The sequence below is a fragment of the Chelonia mydas genome, chromosome 4 (assembly GCF_015237465.2).
Source record: "Chelonia mydas isolate rCheMyd1 chromosome 4, rCheMyd1.pri.v2, whole genome shotgun sequence".
Taxonomy (NCBI): Eukaryota; Metazoa; Chordata; order Testudines; family Cheloniidae; genus Chelonia; species Chelonia mydas.
Window position 1 is genome coordinate 139,128,694 of NC_057852.1, and position 27,323 is coordinate 139,156,016.

Consider the following 27,323-nt stretch of genomic DNA (forward strand, 5'->3'; position numbering starts at 1 on the left):
GGCGGGCTGCGAGATAGTTTGTTCACATTGACCACAGGCCTGGCCACCCGCAGCTCCCAGTGGCCGCAGTTCGCTGTTCCTGGCCAGTGGGAGCTGCGGGAAGCGGCGGCCAGCACGTCCCTGCATACCATAGTATTTAGTCCTGCCATGAGTGCAGGGGACTGGACTAGACCCCTCAAAGTCCCTTCCAGTCCTACAATCCTATGATTGTCCCCCTGATATCTGCCACTGTATTAAAAAACAAAACAAAACTGGATTAGGCAGTTTTGCATATGACTATGTTTGACTCGAAGATTAACAGTTCCCAGACGTGAGTGGTAGGCTTCAGAGTTAACGCTGCAGCTTCCAGCTCTGCTTCACACTGTTTGCCACCTCTGGCAGGCAGTACTGCGTCAGGTCGCAGCTGGCAACCAGAAGGGCTAGAGACTATGTTTGAAAATGAAACCTGACGGCAGAAATGCAGAGAAAGCAGGGCCCAGGTCTGCCTGGGTGCTCTCTAATCCCTGGGCACGATGGGTACTCCCAAGGAAGGCAGCCTAGGCTTTGCCTGCCACGTCTGCAGTTCGATCCAGCCTGATCTTTTACCCCCTGCTGGGAACTGCATCTGAGCATATCTTTTTATGGCAGTTTGCCTTCCTGGAGGGAGGGAAAGCTTAGCCAGGGCCCATGCCCCACTGCCAACGTGGTGCCAAGAAGCAGAGAGAGCATGTGGGTCTTGGGCTCTGTAGGAGAGCTCAGAATTTGTTGGGCAGCAAATCGCTGGCACTCTGTGGCCTGTCTTCTCCATCAAGTTCTGTTCTGTGGTGGAATTACTGGTCTGGTGGAAGAAGTGAGGTTCTGGAGACATCAGCCCAGTAATACCAAAACACCCTGAACTGGGTTGTGTTAGTGAGCAAGGACACAAGGCCTTAGCACAGAAGAGCAGTAGGTTTAATGCACTTCCTAGTTTAAATGGCAAGGCTGATCTCTTTGAGCTAGTTTTTCCTGGCTACTTCTCTTATGATCATAAGGCACGTCAGGTGTTAGTGATGCCGACTCTTTATCTGCTCCAGCTCAGTAAATCACATAGCTGGGTTATGCCAATCAAAGTCATTCTAAGCGGAATATTAAAAAGTCAAGAGTCAGAAAAAGGCAGCGTGGAAGTGGGGGGAGGGTATCCGCATAAGGGCTGATCCATTGAGGTGCTGAGCACCCTCTGCTCCTCACTGACGTCAGTGGGAGTTGGAAGGTGCTCGGCGCCTTGCAGGATGAAGCCCTGGTTTTGCAGATGGAAGTTCTAACTGCTGTCGTTGACTGCAGAGAGGTGAGCCTTTAGCGTAGCTCTGAATGCTGGGTCCAGAGTTTCCCGCAAGCTCACAGCCATTTCGTCCGTCCACCTGTGCTCCAGGCTTGGGCGGCGCTTCCTTGTCACATCGAAGATGTGTGTGGGTTTAAATTCTTGCGGCATCTTTAATCTGATGGGCCGAGCGTGGGGATACAGGCTTTTCTCGATCACTTCATAGGGCAGGTTGGGGACGGGGGAGAGTCTGCCTTTGTAAGCCATGTCGATCACCGGCTGTCCACGCGAGTCCTTGGAGAGAAACAAGAAGGAGCTGAAGTCATGATCCCCACAGGCCTCGGGGTTGGTGCCCAGCCGGACTGTGGTAGGTCGGAATATGTCTGTCACCCGAGGGGAGGATGGATTGACGCTGGCATTCCAAGCTCGCTGTGATTTCCCAGTGCGGGGCTGAGCAGTGGCAGATAAACGAGGTTCCCCTTTAATCTTAGCCCTCCGCTTGGTGTGCACGCTGGGTTTTTTTTCTCCAGGAGGTATTTTAGCCACTTCCTTCTTGGGGACAGCATCCAGCTTCGCTCTGTCCTCTGGAAAATGCCACCGTTTAGCAGAGTCAGGCAACCCCTGTTGCTGCTTCGTTCCAAGCCAGTTAGAGAATGCCACTGCATTCAACAAGTCCTGCTCCCTCTGCAACAAACACACACACAACCAAGTCAAGCCTGGGTCATTAGATCGAACGTTCGTCACCCAGGCCAGGCCGTGCTCGCTTAAAACGTGTTAAGGAGCCAGAAAGCCTGGCAGGTGTTTTCTAAACGTGATTTGGTGGGGCGGGAGGGGCGAGGGTCGTCTTTCCTCTGAATCACTGCTGAATGACCCGCTACTGGACGCTATGCTGCTACTGTGCCTTCTTCCTCGGACGGAACGTTAATTCAGTGTCCTGGGTTCTGGCTACATTCCAGCTCACGTTAATATTTTGCCTACCTACAAGTTCCCCCTCTGGTTTCCTGGGGGCACAGTGCTCAATTCCTATCCTGCACTCTCGGGTCGGAAGCAGCTTCTGCGTTCCACCCTCGGGGCGCTTCGTTGCAGGGGGGCGAACTGAGTAGTGAGTCTAAAAAGGCAAGTTCAGCCCAGGTGAAAGGAGGCAAATATCTCAGCAGTATCTGGTCTAAGGGCTTCCCTGCGCCAATGGGGCGAGAACAAGTCCTGATCTGGAGGATTTTAACAACAGGGGAGTCACGCTCATGAACAGACCTGAGCAGTCCAGAGAAAGGACTGGGCTGTCACTGGGTGCAGGGCTGGGCCGTGGGCTTTGTGATTTGCTGATTTGTATTTATATTTTCACAGGTTTTTAATGTCTCAGAACTAGGTCCAAAGTGCCATGAGACAAGGTACCCCATGCTATGCAAACCGAAGTTCATGGCCTGGGTCTTTCTCCTGTCTGGTGGAAATACCATGAGGCGATGAGATCTTAGCATTATGGTCCCTCAAACAGCTTAAAGCATTAAAAAGCCATTGACAATATAAACATAACCCCTATTTCTTATATAGATCAAAGCGCTGTATCATTTTTCGTGTATTTATCCTCACAACCCTAAGCAGTATTATCCCCCGATGGAGAACTGAGGCAGAGGGGGGGCTAAGTGACTTGTCCAAGGTCACACAGGAAGTTCATGGCAGAGCAGGAAATTGAACCCTGGTCTCCCACGTCCAGGTCTGTGCCCTACCACTGGGCCATCCCTCTCTCCGCGGAAACACAGCGTCTGACCCGAACGCTACCATTCTGCAGCCCTGCTGGCAATGCATGCTCTTGCTGATGGTATTCTTGTAGAATCACAGACAGCTAGGGCTGGAAGGGGTCATTAAGTCCAGCCCTGTGTGCTGAGCCAGGGCCAAGTAAACCTAGATCATCCCTGACCGGTGTTTGTCCTACCTGTTCTTCCAAACCTCCAGCGACAGGGATTCCACAAGCTCCCTTGGAAGCCTGTTGCAGAGCTGAACTCCCCGAAGAGTTAGAAAGCTTTTCCTGCAACCTAACCGAAGTCTCCCTTGCTGCAGATGAAGCCCATGACTTCTTGTCCTACCTTCAGTGGCCGTGGAGAGCCATTGATCCCCGTCCGCTTTGTAACAGCTCTGAACGTGACGACTGTTACGCGGTTCCCCCCGTTCCCCCACTCTTCGTTTCTCAAGCCTCCACCTGCTCAGTCTTTTTAACCTTTCCCCATCCGTCAGGGTTTTGAAACCTTCTCTCATTTTTCTTGCTCTCCTCTGGACTCCTTCCAATTTATCCACCTCTTTGCTCAAGCGTGACACCCAGAACTGGACACGCTGCTCCAACTGAGGCCTCACCAGTGCCGAGTAGAGTGGGACAATTACCTCCTGTGGCTTACATACCACATTCCTGTTAACACCCCCAGAATGACATTAGCCTTTTTTGCAACTGCATCACACCGCCGGCTCACATTCAATTTATGATCCACTCTAACCTCCAGACCCTTGTCGGCAGTGCTGCCACCTAGCCCATTATTCCCCAGTTTGCAGTTGTGCATTTGATTTTTCCTTCCTTAATGAATTCCTTTGTGCTTGTCTTCACTGAATTTCAGCATGCTGATTTCAGTCCAATTTTCTAATTTGTCAAGATCGTTTTGAACTCTAATCCTGGCCTCCAAAGTGCTTGCAACCTTCCCATCTTGGTGTTATCCACAAATTTTATAAGCATACTCGCCACTCAATTAACCAAGTCATTAATGAAATTATGCCACTAAATATGCCTTCTAGTGTGACAGCGAACCATTGATAACTACTCTTTGAGTCGGTCTTTCAACCAGGTTTCAGAGTAACAGCCGTGTTAGTCTGTATTCGCAAAAAGAAAAGGAGTACTTGTGGCACCTTAGAGACTAACCAATTTATTTGAGCATGAGCTTTCGTGAGCTACAGCTCACTTCATCGGATGCATACTGTGGAAATTGCAGAAGACATTATTATATACACAGACACCATGAAACAATACCTCCTCCCACCCCACTCTCCTGCTGGTAATAGCTTATCTAAAGTGATCATCAAGATGTGCTGGAAATGGCCCATAAGCTATTACCAGCAGGAGAGTGGGGTGGGAGGAGGTATTGTTTCATGGTGTCTGTGTATATAATAATGTCTTCTGCAATTTCCACAGTATGCATCCGATGAAGTGAGCTGTAGCTCACGAAAGCTCATGCTCAAATAAATTGGTTAGTCTCTAAGGTGCCACAAGTACTCCTTTTCTTCTTTCAAGCAGTTATGCACCCACCTTACAGTAATTTAATCTAGACCACATTTCCCTTGTTTGCATATGAGACTATCATATGGGACTGTGTGAAAAGTCTTACTAAAATCAAGCTATATCACATCTACTGCTTCTCCCATCCCCTAGGCCAGTAACCCCGTCAAAGGAGGAAATTAGGGTTGTTTGGCATGATTTGTTCTTGACAAATCCCTATTGGCTATTCCTTATAACCCTATTATCTGCTAGGTGTGTACAGAATGAATGTTTAATAATTTGTTTAGCATTGTTCCAGGTATTGAATTTAGACTGACTGGTCTACAGTCCCTCTGGGTCTTCTTTGTTCCCACTTTTAATAAGTACTGTTTGCCCTTGTCCAGTTCTCTGGGTCTTCACCTGTCCTCTATGAGTTCTCAAAGGTCATTGCTAATGATTCTGAGATTGCTTCGGTTAGTTCCTTAAGTACCCTAGGACAAATTTCTTCAGGCCCTGCTGACTTTCATACATCTAATTTATCTAAATATTCTTTAACCTCTTCTTTCCCTCTTTTGGCTTGGGTTCCTTCCCCCTTGTTAGTCAACACAATTAATATTACCTGGTCACCATTTACCCTTTTAGTGAAGACTCAAGCAAAACCGGCATTAAACACCTCTGCCTTCTTGATATCATCAACTAGTTCTGCTGCCCCACTAAGGAGAAATCTAGGGCCAGCAGAGTTAAGGACAATAAGTACGTTTTAAAAATATACTAGGAACAAAAAGAATCCTGACAATGGAACTGGTGGACAGGGTAGAGTTATCAATAATAATGCGGAAAAGGCAGAAGCCATTCAATAAATATTTCTGTTCTGTGTTTGGAGGGAAAACAGATGGTGTAGTCTCATCATATGGTGATGTTAACACTCTTTCCACTCCATCTGGAGGATCTTAAACAGGAGCTACTCAAGCCAGACATTTTTAAATCAGCAGGTCCAGATAACTGGCATCCAAGAGTTTTAAAAGAGCTGGTTGGTGAGCTTGCCAGACCGTTAATGTAGATTTTCAGTAAGTATTGGAGCACAGGGGAAGACTGGAAGAAAGTGAATGTTGTGCCAATATTTAGAAAGAGTAAATGGGACAAATCAAGTAATTTTAGGCCTGTCAGCCTGACCTCAATCCTGAGCAAGATAATGGAGTAGCTGATACAGGACTTGATTAATAAAGAATTCAAGGAGAGTAATGTAATTAATGCAACTCAGCAGGGGTTTATAGAATACAGATCCTATCTAACTAACTGGATTCTCTTTATGAGATTACAAGGTGTTTGATAAAAGTAACAGTGCTGATGTACTAGACTTAGACTTCTGTAAAGCCTTTGACTTGACACTGCATGCCATTTTGATTAAAAAACCATAATTCTATAAAATTAACATGGCACACGTTACATGGATTAAAAACTGGCTAAGTGGCAGATCTCAAAAAGAAAAGGAGTACTAGTGGCACCTTAGAGACTCACCAATTTATTTGAGCATAAGCTTTCGAATGCATCCGATGAAGTGAGCTGTAGCTCACAAAAGCTTATGCTCAAAGAAATTTGTGAGTCTCTAAGGTGCCACAAGTCCTCCTTTTCTTTTTGCGAATACTGACTAACATGGCTGCTACTCTGAAAGATTTCAAAATGTAACTGTAAATGGGGAATTATCATTGAGTGTATATGTATCCACTGAGGTCCCATGGGGATGGTTCTTGGCCATACGCTATTTAACATTTTTATCAATGACTTGGAAGAAAACATGAAATCATCATATTAATAAAGTTTGCAGATGATACAAATTGAGGGAGTGGTAAATAGAGAGGACAGATCACTGATTTAGTGCGATCTGGATCATTTGGTAAACTGGGCGCAAGCAAACAAAACACATTTTCACGCAGCTAAATGTAAGCGTATATATCTAGGACCAAAGAATGTAGGCCATATTTACAGGATGAGGGACTGTAACCGGGAAGCAGTGATACTGAAAAAGATTTGGGGGTTGCGGCGGATTCTCCATCACTGACCATGTCTAAATCAAGATGGGATGTTTTTCTAAAAAGCTCTGCTCTAGGAATTATTTTGGGGAAGTTCTCTGCCTTGTGTTTCACAGTAGGTCCGACTAGGTCCGGCTACCACAGTGGTCCCTTCTGGCCTTGGAATCTATGACTCTATAACGAGAGGACCTACGCTTTGTTCTGGGTGCTGTACAGGGTAAATGACAGTCCTGAGAAGCTGCAGAAAAGCTAGACAGACCTCTGCAGCCATGGTGGAACAGGCCTGTTAAGTCCATCAGCTTCCTGACAGGCCCAGCATCCCCTCGACAGAAGATCTCTCTGATATTAAGCTGACTGGACAGATTTAGACAGTATATTCCTATAACCAGGCTAGCCTGTAGTCAGCAAACAGCAGCTGCAGCTTTGCTCAGGGGTTGTGGCCCCTGAGGCATGATTCACTCATAACGCAATTAAGCCCACGACTAACTTTCATCCTCAGATCTGACTCTCAGCTGGGCCTGGTGACATCTGTCTGCAGATTGATTTGGCGTGGTTTCTTACAGCACAGGGGCAGCCAAAGTGCAGCTCTCCCCTGACCGCTATGGAGAGCTGACGGGGAATTTTCTGACTCCATGTTTTTTTCATTGGAAAGGGCCCCTTGGCTGACACCAAACCTGTGTGTGGAAATAGCGGTTGGCTGTTCTGGGGTGGGTTTGGCGTGTGGCACACAGCTCCCCTCTTGCTTTAGTGCTCACACCCTAGGGCTCCAAGGAGTCCTGGGCTAGTGGATGGGACGGAGCAGGTGCTTCTGCGTAACAGGGACTGAGGCATCCCGGCTGAATGCCGCAGGCTACGTCCTCCCTCCGGAGGCGGAGTGCGCCACCTGGGGCCTCAGGAGAAGCCCACCCGGCGAGCGAGGGGCGTGCATGCTCTCGCGCTAGCTCTCATCAAGCTCGCACAAATAGGGGCGGTGGAGACACAGCTCAGCCGCTGAGCACGAACCCACCTGGGGGGACTGAGCGCGGCTACCCTGCCACGACACACGCTGCCGGGGCTACCCTGCTGTTCCGCTCGCCGCGGCAGGGAAACCATGCCCCTAGCTGCAGGGCAGATGTAGCCTCGGATACATAGGAACACCTAGACAAGCCTATCTGCACGGCTCTCACATGCCTTCTGGCCCTCGGGCATAAGATTCAGGGGGGAGCAGGCAACGCTGTTTCTATGAGTCTTTGGCGTGTGTAATGAACAAGGGGGAAGAATTATTCCAGTTGTGAACGGGTAAAATGAGGAGCAGTGGAATGAGATCAGGAAAGGGGAAACTTAAACTGAGTAGCAGGAAATGGTTCCAGACGATGAGATTTGTTAGGCAGCAGAAGGGCAGGAAACACACTTAGAAATGGACATGGCAAAACAGGGAACAACCCTACCCTGGCTGTGACCTAAGAAGTCTCTTCCAGCTCAGGCCTGGTCTACACTACACTGTTAGGTTGACATACGGCAGCTTATGTGGACGTAACTCCGAAAGCGTCTGCACTAAAATGTCGCTCCCACTGATTTAACTCGCACACTACACCACCTTAATAACTCCACCTCCGCGAGAGGCGAAGCGCTTAGGTCGATGTAGTTAGATCGACGCAGCGTCCGTGTAGACACTGGGTTGCTTACAGCGGCTGTTGCTGCCTTTCAGAAGACATCCCACAATGCCCCACACTGAGTTCAATCAGTGCAAGCGCTCCTGGTGAGGACACGCACCGCGGACACCAGGAGCGTAGTGTGGACGTGCAAAAGGAACTTCATTACTGTGGTGGCTGTACGCCGACATAACTGAGATAGACTTCATTTTGCAGTGTAGACTTGCCCTCAGATTCAGTGGGCTTGGGCACAGTTTGCCACGGGGTAGGGGCCTCACAGTTGAGTGCTTTAAAACCTGGAGCACTGGAGAAGTTCTCACAGGGACCAGTGCTGCTGAGGGGCTGAACTAGCTGGGCATTAATCGTCTTTTCCACCCCTAACTGCCTTATAGGTTACTAGTTGGCAACAAGGCCCGCAAAAGACCTTTTATTTGAACTAGAAACCAAAACCAGTCAGGAAAGCCCCTGGCTCACCGGTGCTACAGCCGTGGTGATCTTACCTTCTCTATCTTCAGGAAATTTTGTTCCAAGTGCTGACATTCACTTTTGATTTGATTCAGCTTGTGCATTTCGCGAGCAAAATTGCGCTTGTCTGTTTTCCACATGGCATCATTCAGGTACCTGGAGAATCACAGACCAGTCAGCTTGACTTCAGCACCCAGAAAGCTAATGGAGCAAATAATCAAGCAATCAATTTGCAAAGACTTAGAAGACAATCAGGTGATAAGTAACAGTCAGCATGGGTTTGTCAAGAACAAAACGTGTTAAACCAACCTGATAGCTTTCTTTGACAGGGTAACAAGCCTTGTGGATGGGGGGAAGTGGTAGATGTGGTATATCTTCACTTTAGTAAGGCTTTTGATACTGTCTCACATGACCTTGTCATAAATAAACCAAAGCTAGATGGAGCTACTATAAGGTGGGTGCATAACTGGTTGGAAAACAATTCCCAGAGAGTAGTTATCAGTGGTTCACAGACAAGCTGGAAGGGCATAAGGAGTGGGCCAATTTATTAAATGATCCATCCCTTATCACCCAGTCCCAGCTTCTGACATTCAGAGGTTTAGGGACACCCAGTGCATGGGGTTGCATCCCTGACCATCTTGGCTAATAGACATTGATGGACCTGTCCTCAATGAATTTATCTAATTCATATTTGAACCCAGTTATACTTCTGGCCTTCACATTATCCCCTGGCAATGAGTTCCACAGGTTAATAGCACATTGCATGAAGAAGTACTTTTTGTTTGTCTTAATCCTGCTGCCTGTTAATTTCATTGGATGACCCCTAGTTCTCGTGTTACGTGAAGGGGTAAATAAAACTTTCCTATTCACTTTCCCCAGAACATTCATGATTGTATAGACCTCTGTCATCTCCCCCTTTAGTCATCTCTCTTCTAAAATGAGCAGTCCCAGTCTTATTAATCTCCCCACATATGGAAGTTGTTGCATATCCCTCATCATTTTTGTTGCCCTTCTCTGTATAATTCTAATAGACCAAATATATCTTTTTTGAGATGGAGCAACCAGAACTGCGTGCAGTATTCAAAGTACCAGGGATTCATACAGTGGCATTATGATAGTTTCTGGTTTATTATCTATCCCTTTCCTAATGGTTTCTAACATTGTTCGCTTTTTTGACTGCTGCACATTGAGTGGACGTTTTCAGAGAACTATCCACCATGACACCAAGATCTCTTTCTTGAGTGGTAACAGCTAATTTAGACCCCATCACTTTGAGTGTATAGCTGGAATTATTCTTTCCAATGTGCATTACTTTGCACTTATCAACACTGAATTTTACCTGCCATTTTGTTGCCCAGTCACCTAGTTTAGTGAAATCGCTTTGTAACCCTTCGTGGTCAGTCTTGGACTTAACTGTCTTGAGTACGTTTTTATTGTCTGCAAATATCCCCAAACATTTCACTCCACCATTCACAGATGACCTTCTGTTATGCAACTGATTTGTCTGCCCTTGAATTTGTCACTTCAGACTGGTTTTATTGTAACTGGAGTGAGAGGTGGCAAAACTGGACCAGCAGGAAACGGGGCAGGTCAGGATGAAAAATACATGGGCAGAGCCAAGCGAAGGCCCCACACGGGAGCAGCAGGAGCTACTGCAGATCTGACATATTGTTCACTGAAATTGCTGCAGGGGGCAGCTTGTACAGCACACGTCTGTGATAGGGGGACTCTGCATTGCATGCATGGGGTTTAGTGTCCATACAGAGCGTAATCCCCCAGCATGGATATAGACAGCAGTGTAGACCTCAGGTGAATAGAGTAAAGACAGGTCTGAAAGGGTGTGGGGATGTACCCAAGTGCAGACCCTACACGGCTCTCTGCGGCCCAGTCCATGCCTGCATGTCCACACTGCTATAGTCAGCCTTCCCCCTGCGGCAGGGAAAGACTCTGGCAATCTCCGGCCGCAGGGAAAGGCTGAGCTGGGAGCTGCTGAAGCCTTTCCCCGCTGCATCCCCCCTGCCAGAGCCTTTCACTGCCAGGTGCAGCTACACACTGCAGGGCGGCTGCAGCCTGCATTTCGCTGTGCCAGGTAGCTACACTACGTGGCACTGCCGTTGGGTCTGAGTGCAGACGTAGCCTCTGTGTGGCTCTAGCCAGTGGTTTTACTCCATTGTCACCACCAGATTTCCCCCAGTTTTAAAGTACTAGTGAGCATGATTCTGTGGCATGGAGAGCTGCGGGGGGGACTGTTGATTTCCCCGACAGATGTGTTTATTTCCCCACTCTGGTTATCAGTTCATATCGTTAAACCCACAGCTGGTTGCACCTTAGCTATTTTTTAAAGGTTTTTAAGGCCCGGCTTGACTGATTTAGTTGGGGATTGGTCCTGCTTTGAGCAGGGGGTGGGACTAGATGACCTCCTGAGGTCCCTTCCAACCCTGATCTTCTCTGATTCTATTAACCAGTATTGTAGCTGGCAACTCTGAACCAGTCATCATTTGGTGTGCAACGCTCACCTAGCGCAGCTCCTGTAGGCCCATATCCTGCAGAGGTCAATGGGCTGCTGCCCCTCTGCGTCCTTGGCGTGGACATCAGCTCCAGCCTCAACCAGTTCAATGATGCAGTCGAGGCGTCCTTCACTGGCTGCCTTGTGAAGTGGCGACGTTCCGCCCTGGTTCTGACTGAAAAACAGACTGTCATTCCGAATTCTAGTCCAGATTTCCGAGAGACTGCCCCTGAGTTCTTCAGAGAATATCTCCTTCCATTTGCCATTACAGAACAAACCAGCTATGGTGGTCGGAGATGAAAGACAACTACAGGTCCCCTCCAGTCCATGCCCCCCGCCACTACAGGATTGTGTTCTGTTGGTTTCTGGAGCTTTGTTTGGTCTAGATTTCAAGGTCCCCAGTGATGGGCTTCCACCACTTCTTTTGGAAGACTCTTCCCCAGCCTCTGAAGACAAGAAAATCCTCAACCCCCTTATTTTTTTGAACAGAGTTTGGGTAGGGAGAATTTTGGCCAGGCCAGCAAGTGAATCTCTTCTAATTACAACCAAACTCTTTGCAAGTTGGTGGCTCCAAGTCTCAACTCAGTCCAGGTGGATGGCTGGGTCAGGACTTTGGTCATGAGGCAGGGTGCCTTTCAGGCAGAGGCTCTGGTTTTAATGTGGGTCACATTGTTAGTGACTGGAAATCACTTTTTGGGTGGCCTGTGTGACATGCGTGGATGGGATGGGAAGTGACTGAATGTTCCTAGTGGAGAGAAGTCCTCATCAGAATAGGCCTCCCCAGGGGCAGACGCAGCAGAGAGACCAAAGGAAGAATGGATCATGGAGACTCAACTTTTCATTCATCCCTTCAGGTCAGGATTGAGGTACCTTATGTTGGAGTGGTGGAAATTTACACTACAGCTTTCTGTGCTATACCTATTCTGAGAATCAACACAGGACTTCAGCCTCCAGGTTCTGCCAAGCCAGTATCTTTAAAGTGCCTTAAAGTCACACAAATTAAAAGGGAAAAAACCCATTAAGATGAGGTAAAAAGTTACGAAGTCTCAAGCCATCACTCACACATTGATGTCTGCCCCCTTTCCAATGAGGTACTGCAAACACTCCAGTGCCCTGGGGCCACTCTCCTTGTTCATCACCAGGTGAATGGGTGTCCATCCTGTCAGACTGGCTAAGTTCACGTCAACCTCAAACTTTTCGACTATCAGTTTCAGGCACTCCAGCCGGCCGTATAGAGCTGCTAGATGGATGGCTGAGAAGCCCTAACAGGGAGGAGGAGGCAAAGGACAGTTCTAAATGTTTCTTGTCAGACTGTCCACTAACTAATCCACTCTAATGGGGACGCTTTTCATACCAGAGAAGTGTGGGCTAGTGTTCTGAGAATAAAAGCTCCTCCTGGATTCTAATTTGGGCTCCGATAGTAACGCCTTCTGTGACACTGGGAGAGTCACATTGCCTTTCTGTGACACAGTTTCCCCCTCTGCAAAATGGGGCTAAACCTTCTTGGTGTGGTCGGTATCTTTTTTATTTATTTATTTAGAGGACTAGTGATTGGAAGTGATTGAGAATGGAGGGTTACAACAGAAACGGTATCTGAAATGTAACAAGTGTCTGTACCCCAATGTTTTATTGACATACAAGACGGAGTGTGTGTGTGTGTGTGTGTGTGTGTGCGCGTACATCTTTATATTTTGCAATGGCCACACACATACAGGGATAAGACTTTCAACACTGACACACACATCTTGACCACCTGCACCAAACTGCTTCTAATTGTGAAGATGTAGAAGGTTATTATAATTACTCAGGACAACCACTAGAGGGCGTGATGATCACATGTACTGGGCCAAGGTGTACATGATCTGTGTAGAGGCATAATTTCATTACAGGTGTGACACTACATATGGGGTATTAACCCTAGAAATCAGTAGTTTACAAAAATAGTCCTAAAATAACCCAATTTTCCTCTTGCTTTTGAAGCACCCAGAAATGTTGCCAAGTTTGGGGGGCAGGTGCGTGGAGAAAACACACATTCAGAAAAGACGTCAGTTTACTAAAGAATTAAAGGTAGATACTCAGCACGAAACTATACGTTGGTTAAAATGCTTGTCTTTTCAGGTGTTACTTTACATACCTTAGCTGACTGAAACTGAAAGAACTACAAAATAAAAATCCGGATTTACTTTTCATCTTTCTGAGCCAGTGAAAGTAGACCCATCAGTTCCGCTTGGGTACAGTCAATTTCACTTCACTGCCTATTTGTTTACTTGCAGGACACACTGCAGGGACATGTTTAAATACCCCCTCACTGTATTTTTTGTTTCCTGAAACATTTCTATTCTCCATAGGTTTTTTTAAACCCACCCACTCCCCCTCATTTGCGTCACCACAAGCTCATGTCCCAATTTCACAATCAGGCCTGTGTGGGGGAGAACACTGCCCTCACGTGGATCCCCACTTGGGCTTCAGCCAGGTGTAGAGATCCATCTGCGTGGATCCAGTTGCAGGATTGGGGACAGAAGGGTCTGGTCCTGAGCGAAGCAGAGCCCCTGCACTTCCCACTGATTTCAATGGGAATTGCAGGTGCCTAGCATTTCTCAGGATCAGGCCCCATGCTGACAGTGTCTTTTAAAAAGTTTGACATTCAGCCAGCTAGGCGGGGGGATGAGTGTTGATTCTTGAGCATGACCCTGAAAGGCACGATCCTGATCTTCTGAAGGCAATTGGAATCTTTCCAATATCTTCAGCAGAAGCAGGGGCAGGCCCTACCAAACTACCTCTGTCCTCTCACGATAGGGCCCAGTCCCGTACGGTCTGAACACCTGCCAGTCAATGGACGTGGAGGATACTCGGCATCTCACAGGAAGCACTTGGCCGGCTCAGGCCCTTTAATGAAGCAGTCATTTTTTTGGTCTGGTTTCTGCTGACAAGCAAAGATCCCAAGAGCGAAGCGGAATTGTTTTATTTGTCACCAGAGGCTCAGTACAAACACAGCCTTGGGCTGAGTGCAGTTTATTCACGCTATAATGTCACAATTGCCCCTGTGCTGTAAAAGCCCTAATTTTCTCAGTGGGAACATTTGGTGGCAAAGGAGGCAGCACTTAATAGGACTGTGCTCTCAGCTAAATGACTCTGCATTTATTCTGCATGAGAGCGGATCAGAAAGGCTGCTATCTCCCAGCTCCTTCCATTCAGCAGTGCTGTCAGTGGGGCTCATTCCTAAGCAAGCCTGTGATCTGTAGATCAAGCTCCAAGCACTTTGCTTCGAAGAGTCACACTCAGGTAGCCAGCTCTCTCAATGAAATTACATTACACACTAGGGGCCTGATCCAAAGCCCACTGAAGTCAGTGCAAAGCTTTCCAGTGACTTCAGTGGGCTTTCGATCAGGCCCTGGCTAGACCCATTGCTAGAAGTGCAGTGTCTGAATTGCACACTGCAAGCAAGCCAGGCATGAAACAAACCAGAGAATCTTTCTGGCTAGTTCAATGTGACTGCCATGAAGCCTAGAACTCCTTCAGTTACGTTCTCCTTTGCAGGCAGGAGCACGGAGGGAAGAATACTTCCCACAGCAAGAAGGTTCAATTGTCCTTTGGGAAAAAAGACCACAGCACTTCCATATGGAAACCCCCACTATTAAATCTTATTGTCCATCTCGAGGGGCAGTATCGTGCCATTGATTTTCAAGCACAAATCCCACTGAAATCCGTGTTAAACTCACAGCAAACTGGACAATGCTGGATTGTTCCTTACAGCTTATTTTCTAGTATTTCTCATCTAATCTAATGTTTAGAGCAGGGATAGTCAATAGGTGGACCACGGGCCAAATCCAGACCACCAGACACTTTTGAATGAACCCCGAAATCTTTGTATTTACTTATTATCATCATTATTGTTATTTTTAAAATATTATTGGCTCTGGAGTCTGGACCTTGACTATATCTTTTGACCAAGAAATGTGAGCCTTGACAAAAAAATAATTCACTATCCCTGGTTTATGTCTCAAATGCTGAGGCTTCTCTCGGGAGATTTCATTCAATGTCTACAGGTCTGACTGCCAGGAAGTCCTCCCCGATGCATAAATTTAGGCCGGCTTTCTCAATGCCATTCCATCACTCCTATTTAGAGCCCCTGAGTTACCTAAACAATTCCTCTGCCTCTTTGGTTATTACACCCTTCAAATATGGACCCACAGTTATGTTCCCCGCTGAGCTGTCTCTTAGCTGCCCTATACAGTCAGTTATTTACATTTCCTCAATCCATCTAGCCCCTTAATCATCGAGGTTGCTTTTTCTCTTAATTCCCTACAATTTACATAACATTTTTTCTGGCAATAAAGATCCCAGAGCTGAATGCGGCATTCTGTGAGCTGGCCATCTCCCTTCAGCTGGCTAGAAGAGTCTATCACCTCCCTACTCTCTGCCCTGCTGACTGTGTAAACATAGTAGAAAAGAATTCATCTGCACAGATAGAGAATTTCTGAGCCGGTATGGCAGGGTTCAGGTTGGCAGGCTCTGGAGGAATACAATTTTCAAATTTGGATGTCTACCATTAGACACTAAGGGACAGATTTTTAAAGGTATTTAGGTGCCTTTCAGAGGTGCACGGTAGGATTTTCAAAAGCACCGAGACACCTAAGCATCCCTCTGCCATGTACATTGGTCAAACTGGACAGTCTCTACATAAAAGAATAAATGGACACAAATCAGACGTCAAGAATTATAACATTCAAAAACCAGTGGGAGAACACTTCAACCTCCCTGGACACTCAATTACAGACCTAAAAGTGGCAATTCTTCAACAAAAAAACTTCAAAAACTGACTCCAATGAGAGACTGCTGAATTGGAATTAATTTGCAAACTGGATACAATTAACTTAGGCTTGAATAGAGACTGGGAGTGGATGGGTCATTACATAAAGTAAAACTATTTCCCCATGTTTATTCCCCCCCCCCCCCCGCCCATTGTTCCTCAGACGTTCTTGTCGACTGCTGGAAATGGCCAACCTAGATTATCACTACAAAAGGTCCCCTATTCCCCCTCCCCGTCCCCCCCCCCCCCCGCCCCCGCTCTCCTGCTGGTAATAGCTCACCTTAAGTGATCACTCTCCTTACAGTGTGTATGGTAACACACATTGTTTCATGTTCTCTGTGTATATAAATCTCCCCACTGTATTTTCCACTGAATGCATCTGATGCAGTGAGCTGTAGCTCACGAAAGCTTATGCTCAAAGAAATTTGTGAGTGCCACAAGTAAGGTGCCACAAGTCCTCCTTTTCTTTTTGCGAATACAGACTAACACAGCTGCTCCTCTGAGATCTAAGTCTCACTGAGTCTCATGGGCATAAGGAACTGAGGGGCTTTAGAAAACCCCATGCAGCACCCGTCTCCGTCTGGAGGTGCCTAAATATCTTTAAAAACCTGGCCCTGATTTTTCCAAGGTGCTGAGCACCCAGATGACACTGAATAAATTCCCATTAGATAACAGGTCCTTGATGTAACTGGAAGCAGGATAAAAGATCGGACTGAGGCCTGGGTGGCTCACAGCAAGTGTCTTAAAATGTTTCAAAGGGCAGATCAGAGACTTAACAGAGACTATTTTGAGAATACCACCCCTCTCACTCATCGCTGTACGGACCATCTCCGCTCCTACCGGATCCCATAACATCCCTGTGGCAGCTACATAGCAGTCGTTCACCAGGGAAAACAAAGGTTTTATGCATTTTTTAACTGTCTTAAAGAAAATGAGCCACTGGAAGCAAGGGGCTTCAGTGGGAATGCTTTGCTTTGCTAGATCAGAGCCCCAGTGAGCAGCCAACGCTCTGCGGCGCACAAGTGGAGAACCCTTGATTCAGAGGATTAGTACACAGAACCTATCGCCTCTAGGATGCTAGTTCAAAGCTGAAAGCTCTCGTTTGAAGTGTGCCCGGTGGCCTTGTAATAATGGTGATGGAGCTTACACACAGGTGGTAGAATCAGGAGACCTTGGTTCTAGTCCCAACTCTGCTGCTGACTTACTATACTCACTTGGGCAAGATACTTCACCTGATTGTGCCTCATTTTCCCGTCTGTAAAATGTGGATAATTATTCTAATCTTTATAAAGGGGTTTGAGATCACTGGATTATAAACACTGTTTTTAGTTATATCTTCCAAGTGCTGTGCAAACATTAATTGCAACAACTCTGTGAGGTAGGTGCTCATTATTCCAATTCTACAGATGGAGGAACTGAGATACAAAAAAGGCAAATGTTTTGTCTAGGATCACAGAGAGTATTAATGGGGAAATAGAAATCAGGAGTTTCTGGCTCTCCTTCCCATGCTTAGTCCCCTATGCCACACAGCAATGAGTTTGGGTCTCAGACCAGTTGCTAAGAGACAAGTGTCCAGCTCACAAAACCAGCATCACAATTCTCCATCACAATGGGCCCCAGGTTGTCACTCCTAGCAGAGAAGCCAAGGACTGAATGGGCCCGGGGAGTCTGAACTCCTTTCTCCCCAGTTTCCTGGTTTTCTTTCATCAATATTACATTCACTTAACAAATGGGATTTACATTGATATCGGCTTGGGTAGGTGACTCAGCTTTTTGCAGACATTCCTGGAGCCAGTGCAGGTTTCCCACGGTGGCTGCCATATGCTCATACTTTCCTCCATTCAACTTCTTACAGACTCTGGTCGATTTGGGAGTGCCTCTAAAGGAGAACACAGACACATCACTCCGTCTGTCCCATAGTCTTCTTCACTTCTGCCCAAGGCCTCGAGTTGTGGTCACTGAGCTAAGTGGGGACTATGTAGCAGCCTGGTTTAATGAATAGGGGCAGGTCATCATCCTTTATACCTTCCATGTCAATTCCACACAAGCTGGCTTCGGCCCTCCAGTTCCTGTGGCCAGCAAGGTCAGCTATCCTCCATATTGGATGCAAACAAAGCAACCGAGGTTTTCTTCTAACCTCAAAGTGCCCTGTGTCAATTACATTGAATTTAAAAGGTGCCAAGTGACTAGAAATCAATAATTTTTAAAAGTAACCAAGTGGAGGGGCAGGTTGTCTCCTCCCCAGTGAAAAACCACAGCTCTGGGCTCCTGTGATTCTCCAGTTACTTGGGATTCACACTCTGATTGCCACAGCTTCCAGAGACCCTGGGGGAAAACCACCTGGGGCTGTATTAACTTTTTGGGGCCTCTTCCAGGGAGCTAAAGGGCAGATGCTGATGTGCTTCCACTTGGCCCCTTTCTCCTGAGGGGACCTTTTATCTGGAGAGGGGAGGGGGGAATGCAGCCGTCTCGGAAAGGCAGCAGCTGATCTAACAACGTACAACAACACTACCCGATTCGGGGCAGGAAGGGAAGACCCCGCATAGATATCGACAGGGCTCTGCATTGTGAAGCCAAAAGACCCGAGGTCTTTCCCTGCTGCACACCTGTGTGGTCTGAAGGGAAATGAAGGGTACGTTGTCACCCGACACAGCCCGTACTGAACGGCTGAAGCTCCCCAGGAGCGGGCTTAGCTGACCTGGCTGTTGGGTCTTGTCTTTTAGGTTTTAAGCTCCGTGGCGCAGGGCCTGTCATTTGCTATCTGTGCAGCACCCAGGGCCCGGGGCCAGACACGACCGAGGCGTGAGCGCAATATAAATAACGACATGAAAAAATACAGTGGTTTGGCGTCGCCCGACCCCTGACACCTGACGCACAGAGGGTGAAAGGTCTCACAGCTGGAATGGTTATTTTTGGGAAGTGGGTGGAGGGCAAACTTTATTCGGGACCTATGTGATATGTCAACACGCAAACCCCGCAGACACACTTCCACAGCCACAGTCCCCAGACCCACCCACAGGCTAAGCCCACATATCTCAGACCCAGAACTACCCCACTGACCCACCAGCTCCGACACACATCCAGCCCTCTTGCCATCCATCCCTGACTCACTGAAAACCCCAGCTTCCCCACAGTGCCTGTCCCCCAGCTCCCCAACCAACCCCACCACACGCAACCCCCCCATCCGCTCCCGTCCCAAACACAACCCCCAACCCACAGCTGCTCCCCAACTCACCCCCCCGCTGCCCCCAGCTCACACCCCCAGCCGCTCCCCAACTCACAGCCCCAGCCGCCTCCCAACTCACACCCCCAAACCCACAGCCACTACCCAACTCACACCCCCAACTGCTCCCATCCCCAACATACAATCCCTCAGTCACCCCATCCCCAACTCACACCCCCAAACTCAGCCACTAACCAACTCACCCCGCCAACCGCCCCCCATCAAACACCTCCCAACTCTCTAGCCACCTCTATCCCCAACATACAATCCCCCAGTCACCCCATCCCCAAATCACACCCGCAAACACACATCCACTAACCAACCCCCACCCACCCCCATCCCCAACACTCCCCAAACCCCCCAGCCACCCCCACCCCAACTCACCCCCCCACACCCACACCCCCAGCTGACCTTTACCCCTACTCATGATCCCTGAATCCCCCAGCCACCTCCCCAACTCACACCCCCAGTCCCCCAGCTACCCCAATTCCCAAACACACAACTCCCAACCCCCCAGCCACCCCATCTCCAACTCACCCCCTCAATCCCCCAAACTGCCCTCAACCCCCTCCCTACTCAGGACCCCCCCAATCCCACCTCCACCCCATCCTCAACTCAACCCTGCACTCCCCACTTGCCCCACATGAAAACTCACCCCCAGCCCCCTATTTATGATGCTGCCATCCTCAACTCACCCCACAACTCCACAGCCACCCCCCAACCCACACCCCCTAGCTGCCCTCAACCCCTCCTCTCAACCCTCCAGCCCCACAGCCTCCCCCAACACCCCACCCCCAAGCCCACCAGTTGCCAGGTGTCCAGTTTTCGACTGGAATGCCCAGTCGAAAAGGGACCCTGACGGCACCGCTGACCGGGCAGTTAAAAGTCCAGTTGGCGGCGGAGGTAGGCTCCCTACCTGGCTCCGTGTGACTCCCGGAAACCTGCTGGCGCCACCCTCCGGCTCCTAGGCACAGGGGTGGCCATGGGGGCTCTGCACTCTGCCCCCGCCCCCAGCTCAGCTCAGCTGCTCCCATTGGCCAGGAACCACAGCCAATGAGAGCTGAGGGGGCGGTGCCTGTGGGCACAGGCAGCGTGCAGAGCCATGTGGCTGCCCCTGTGCCTAGGAGCCAGAGGGAGATGCCCTCACCCCCTCCGGTGCCCAACCCCCTGCCCAAGCCTCCTTCTGCACCCCAAACCTCTCATCCCCAGTCTCACCCCAGAGGCCACACCCCAAGCTGGAGCCCTCACCCCATCCTGCACCCCAACCCTCTGCCCCAGCCCCGATTCCCATCCCACACCCTGAACCCCTCATTTCTGGCCCCCCCCCGAGCCACACCCCTAGCCGGAGCCCTCACCCCGCCTTGGGCCCCAACCCCCTGCCTCAGCCTGGAGCCCTCTCTGCATCCCAAACCCCTCATCTCTGGCCCCACCCCAGTGCCTGCACCCCAATCCAGAGCCCTCACCCTGCCTTGCACCCCAACCCCTGCCCCAGTCCGGTGAAAATGAGCTAGTGAGCAAGGATGGGGGAGAGCGAGCGACGGAGGGAGGGCGTGAATGGGGGGGCATGGCCTTATAGAAGGGGCGTGGCCGGGGGGGCGGGACGAGGGTGTTTGGTTTTTTTGCAAATAGACAGTTGGCCCCCCTAAACCCCCCCACCCCGCTCACTGCCCCCACGCCCCCGCCCTTGCCGCCATGGCAACAGCACCACCCTCCACAGGAGTGCTGCCCGCTGCTCCCCCAAACCCGGGGCGCTCCCCGGCACTGACCTGAGGGCGGCGTGAGTCCCATGCGCAGGGCCGCCCGGAGGATTCGGGGGGGGGGGAGGGCTGGGGCAAAGCAATTTCGGGGGCCCTTTAATTAATGAAGGGGCTTTTTCATTTTCACTCACCCAGCAGCGCTCCGGGTTTTCGGCGGCAAGACCCGGAGCGAGGGAAGGGCCCGTGGGCGAAGGGCTGCCGAAAACCCGGCGCGCCGCCCCGTCTGTGAACGCGCTGCCGGTGAGTGAAAGCACCTCAGCGGATGGCAGGTTTTTTGTGCTCGCCCCCCCCCCCACCCCCCGTTCGTTCCACCTGGGTACACCACTGGCCCTGCCATAAAACAAAGTTGCAATACTATAGAATACTATATTCTCGTGGGGGCCCCTGCGGGGCCCGGGGCAAATTGCCCCACTTGCCCCCCACTCTGGGCAGCCCTGCCAGTGCGCCATGGCCGGGGGCCGCCCCGCTGTTAAAGGGGCCGGGGGCTGCGCCCTGTTTGGCTGACGGTAACAGTCCAGCAGCCCCGCCCTGATGCGGGCCACACTCTCCCCCCAAACCCTGCCTATCCCTTGGGGGGGCCGGTCTGTGGGGGGTCCACACTCCCCCCCGGCCCCCTCCTCTCCCTTGGGTGCTGGTCTGTGGGGGTCCACACTCCCTGCGGCCCCCTCCTCTGCCATGTGGGGGGCCGGTCTGTGGGGGTCCACATTCTCCCCGGCCCCCTCCTCTCCCTTGGTTGCTGGTCTGTGGGGGTCCACACTCCCCCCCGGCCCCCTCCTCTCCCATGGGGGCCGGTCTGTGGGGGTCCACACTCCCTGCTGTCCCCTCCTCTCCTATGGGGGCCGGTCTGCGGGGGTCCACACTCCCCCCCGGCCCCCTCCTCTCCCATGGGGGCCGGTCTGTGGGGGTCCACACACCCTGCAGCCCCCTCCTCCGCCATGGGGGCCGGTCTGTGGGGGTCCACACTCCCTGCGGCCCCCTCCTCTGCCATGGGGGGTGGTCTGTGGGGGTCCACACTCCTCACGGCCCCCTCCTCTGCCATGGGGGGGCCGGTCCGTGGGTGGCCATGCTCCCCATGGGCTTGTGACCATACAGTCTAAGTGTGTTGGGGTCCTTGCTCTCATGCTAGTGCAGAGGGGCAGGAAACTGTATAGCCCTCGGGGCAGGGTCACTGCTCTTGGTTGGGATGTTCCACAGTTTGGGGCAGTGTCCTCAACCTTTCCAGACCACTGTACCCCGTTTCAGGAGTCTGCGCACCCCCAAATTTCACCTCACTTAAAAGCGACTTGCTTACAAAATCAGACATAAACATACCAAAGTGTCCCAGCCCACCAGTACTGAAAAATTGTGGACTTTCTCATTTTTACCATCGAATTATAAAATAAATCACTTGGAATATAAATCTTGTACTTACAGGTCAGTGTATCCTATACAGAGCAGGATAAACAAGTCATTGTATGAAATTTTAGTTTGTACTGACCGCGCTAGTGCTGTTTATGTGGCCTGTGGTAAAACTAGGCAAATTTCTGGAAGCGATGATGTACCCCCTGGAAGACTCCCGCATCGCCCCAGGGGTACCCGTAACCCTGGTTGAGACCCACTGGCTTCGGGTAAGGCTCATGTGGGCCAGTCTGGTTTAAGGTCTGGAGTAGCGTGGCCCGTGCTGTTTGCATTGCCCATGCTCCTGCACGCTTGCTCTAAGGAAAGCTTCGGCTGGCAGGTTTTTCTTATCTGCTTTCAAAACCCACCTGCTTTCACTGACCCAAAGACCCATTCCTGGATTCCAAGGCCAGCAGGGACCTGTGATGTTGCACTCTGTATGATTTTATGAAAATATGCTGATGAGTATGAGTATGATGTAACTGGAATATGCTTCATGCTCTCTTGTAAGGTATCATTACAAAGCTTATAATCTACTAAGTGTGGTCATCCTATTTGTATAAATGTATCACGCTTGTATCTGAAACTAGAAATATGAAATATAACTCTGCGGGCCTATTGTAATTATGCAAAGTGTGGGCCATTAATGGTGGTTGGGAATCTTGATGGCTCCCATCAACGAGGACAACAGACTGTGGATGGCTCTGTTTGTAGGCAGGCCTTCTGTGAGTCAGGCAGGAAGGAATGAAGGCTTGGAGTCTCACAGGAAATGTGACCATGTCTCCTGGTACTGAAATCCATCTTAAACCTGGTGCTTTTCCATTTAGAAGGGGTGGAGAGACCCAGAGAGACAAAAGATTCCTGTCTTGGGCCAAAGCCATATAAGTGGGTGGAACAGAACAAAGTGGGAGGCCATCATGAGGAATCCCCTAGCCACCACCTGAGCTGGAACAAGGGCTGTACCAGGGGAAAGGATTGTGCCCAGACTAGGAAGGTGTCCAGTCTGTGAAAGAAACTTATTGAAACATCTCTGAGGGTGAGATTTTATCTGTATTCAGTTTTATTAGTGTACTAGACTGAGACTTGTGTGTTTTATTTTATTTTGCTTGGAATTCATTTTTTTCTGTCTTACTTACTACTACTGTTACTACTTAAATCCTACTTTCTGTATTTAATAAAATCAGTTTTTACTTATTAATTAACCCAGAGTATGTATTAATATCTGGGGGGAGGGGGGCAAACAGCGGTGCATATCTCTCTATCAGTGTTATAGAGGGCGAACAATTTATGAGTTTACCCTGTATAAGCTTTATAGAGGGTATTTGTATAAGCTTTATACAGGGTAAAACAGATTTATTTGGGGTTTAGACCCCATTGAGAGTTGGGTATCTGAGTGTTAAGGACAGGAACACTTCTTAAGCTGCTTTCAATTAAGTATGCAGCTTTGGAGCCCGTGGTTCAGACCCTGGGTCTGTGCTGGAGCAGACTGGCGTGTCTGGCTCAACAAGGCAGGGTGCTGGAGTCCCAGCCTGCAGGGAAAGCAGGGGCAGAAGTAGTCTTGGCACATCAGTTGGCAGCCCCAAGGGGGTTTCTGTGATCCAACCCGTCACAGGACCATTGTGATAATCTAGTCTGACCTCCTGTGTAACACCTGTCAGAGACCTGCCCCACAATAATTCTTAGAGTAGATGTTTTAGTAAAACATCCAATCTTGATTTAAAAATTGTCAGTGTTGGAGAATCCCTGGTAAATTATCGCAATGGTTAATTACTCTCACCTTTAAAAATTTACCCCTTATTTCCAGTCTCAGTTTATCTAGCCTCAACTTCCAGCCATTGGAGCGTGTTATAAATGTATCTGCTTGATTGAAGAGCCCATTATTAAATATTTGTTTCCTCTGTAGGTACTTACAGGAAGTGATCATGTCACCCCCCCGCCCCCCGAACTGTCTCTGTGTTAAGATAAATAGAGTGAGCTCTTCTTTGAGTCGATTGTAGCCTATAGTTATAGGTATTTGCTAGGTGAGGCATAGGTGGAAGCTAAGGTAGTAATGGAATGAGCCTACAAGCCTCAAGGCCTGTAAGACAATAGTTTAGCTAAATTAAGGCCAAAAAAGCCTCAGCAGAAGTAATTAACCAAGAGTAACCCTCGACCGTAAGCTATTAGGAGACAGAACGCTGTAACGACTAAACTGCTGATAGGTAACCGAGATACTAGTTTATAGAAGCTTTTGATATTTTTAGTCAGGGATATCGGACTACAAGATTGCCAGGGTAACTAATTGATATACATGCGAATAAGCTGAAAGTAAAAGGATTAAACCGTATGGGGGAAGGGCACCCCAGCATTAGTAGGGTGAGGAACTACAAATAAAGGGGTTGAAACCCCTAGTGAATATGCATGAGGCATACTGGCACCAGTAAACGCATTATAAAATCTGTATCCCAGCCTGCACGCCTCGGACAATGCCAAAACGATGCCTACCAGTGATGATGGTGACCATGAAGGGGGAGGAGGGGGATAATGACAAACATTTTAGGTTGTTTTGCAAGGAATGGTGTGGGTATATGGATATTCAGCTCTACGTTCTGTATTCTCGCTGTCTACCTTGCTGGATGAGAGTGTCTGTGACCTTGCTAACTGTATTAAGACGTACTATTATAAATATCGTGTGATTTCCTACGTGTGAGTGTTGCAGCCATGCACAGTGGGGTTCCCAACTGAACAGTAATTTTAATAATACTGTGCCTAATTTTGAGACAAGAACCTGTCAAACCTCAGCGTGTTAACCAGGAATTCTTAATCAATAGATCCAGCAACTCTATCACTATAAGGCTGGTTTTCTAATCCTTTAATCGTTCTCATGGCTATTCTCTGAACCCTCTCCAATTTATCACCATCCTTCTTGAATTGTGGGCACCAGAACTGGACTGGGCTCTTTCATGGTAGTCATGTTGATTTTCTCTAGTGGTTTGAAGCATCTTCTGGTGTATTTTGCTAAGTGTAGTGACATGAAACTTCTCACAAGCCGATGGTCTGAGGGCCCCCTCCTTCGGCACCTCTCAAAGAGTGGGAGATATACACATCTTTCATGTCTTTAGAACATACAAATACATAGTCTAGCATATGCCATTGTTTTGACCTGGGATGCATCCTTGTTGCCTTATATGTGTTGGCCTGTTGGAAGACTGTGTTGGTAATAGTGAGATTGAACTGGACAGAAGTAGTTGACTATTGGAGTTTGACCTTCCAATGCCTTAATGTCTTAGCACCCAGCTCCACGTGTCAGAGTCATCTCTCACAGGAGCATTAAAGTCTCCTAGGACAATGAGTTTGTCTTGGTATGGCACCCCTTTGATGACCTTGCTGAGATCTTTATCAAATGCCTCCTTGATCTCGGCTGTATGAGTCATTGTTGGCTCATAGGCGCTGACGGTGGTGGTATACTAGTCTGGACACGTTTTTGCGGAGCACCATAAATCAGTCAGTTTATGTGGAGCACTGTGGTCCAATCATTGACTCCCTTGGGGAGTGAGTCAAGCTTCCAGGCAATGTCAGACCATATGGGGAACCCTACCCCTGGCTATCTCAGCTCCTCCTTGCCCTTGCCAATCCAGTAAGTGAAGTAAGTTAAGCCTGCTCCTCCTCCTCAAGGTGGGACCCATCACAGTGTCCTGTGTAAACATTTAAATATTAATGTCCTTCCTCCCACTCACCAGTACTGTTTCTAAACAATGCATAGAACAGGCTGTGGAAGCATCAACCGCAACAAAACACATTTTCCTTTCCCAGCAAGCAAACATGCCTACCTAGGACTGGAAGGGACCTCCTGGGCCATAGAGTCTCTGTTATCACAAACAATCCGGTCAAATCATCCTGTATAAGAACTGGTTTGGAATTAGAATCCTCCTACCCCATAGTGCCAGGCCTACATCCTGTCTTCATTTGAATCCCACCCGGCGCTCCACTTCTATGAGGGCCAGAAATATTAGCCCATATCAGTATTACAGCATCACCACATCCCGGAAACAAAACGAGAGCTCTCCTAGGTTACCCCTGCTCTGCCCCTCCCTGTGCATCCTGTCTGTCTGCAGCTCCAATGGGCCTGCTTCTCCTCTCACAGTGCTGTGAATTCAGAGCAACCCCTTGAGATCCCCGTTCTCCCTCGCTCCTTCCACTCTGCCTCCATGATTTCCTCTCCCTATTCCCCACCGCTATTCCTCTCCATTCTCTGGGTCCACCTCCCCTCGGCCTCCTCTTCTCTTTGAAACTCAACTCAGAATCCAAAACTTCTACATTGCCTACAATCTCTGAGCTTTCCTTCAGGTCCTCTCCTTGCTACCAACCCTTCCTGCCTCCCCTGTCTAACCCCAACACACCCCGCTGCCTGTCACGAGAGAGCTGTACTCAATTTAATAACCTTGCATCTTGCATGCCGAGCGTCCAACATCTTGCAATACCCAGAGCAGGCAAATCTTACCAGAGGCACACATCGGCCATTCTCTTCCTACCCCTAGCTTACAAGAAGCAGAAGCCTGCGCAAGGCTCCAGCCTTTCACAAATGGGGCCCTAGGGAGAAGGCATTCCCACAGCTGTTGGATCCGCTCCACTTTGGTTTGTTAGAGGTGATAGTGAAGGTTCCTGAGTTGCTAGGCCTCAATATTAATTTGTTTCAAATTTAAATACCCTCCCACTGAGATGTGCCGTGAGGTTCTCTGGCCAAGCAGCCCTCAGAATTGTTTCAACATGGCATGCACTGGTGGAAAACGTCAATGGCCTGAAATGCTCCCAAGACCTATACAATTTATGGGGCTTAGTCATTTTTTTCTGTGTTGATGTGACCCTGCTCATTAATTGCTTTGATGTTCAGGTGCTATCACAAACTCATTCAGGTCAATGTATGCCTAGTGCCTGTCCTTGGACAGCTGAATCAAGTTATGCCATTCCTTAACACCCTGAGGGGTCTTTCATGGCCAAAAATGAGATCCTCCCATTCCCGATTCAGCAGAGACGGTT

At 49.0% G+C, this 27,323-nt stretch overlaps 1 protein-coding gene across 1 annotated transcript; it reads right to left on the reverse strand.

The window, feature by feature from the left end:
• Positions 1 to 1,038: 1,038 nt before the first annotated feature.
• ANKRD53 (ankyrin repeat domain 53) lies at positions 1,039 to 25,720 on the reverse strand. The gene is made up of 5 exons (XM_007064020.3): positions 25,610 to 25,720; positions 12,203 to 12,402; positions 11,151 to 11,315; positions 8,670 to 8,790; positions 1,039 to 1,960 (listed from the first exon to the last, which is right to left on the reverse strand). Exons 1-5 carry the CDS (start codon positions 25,718 to 25,720, stop codon positions 1,277 to 1,279), a joined length of 1,281 nt encoding a protein of 426 aa, XP_007064082.2. The 3' UTR covers positions 1,039 to 1,276.
• Positions 25,721 to 27,323: the final 1,603 nt, after the last annotated feature.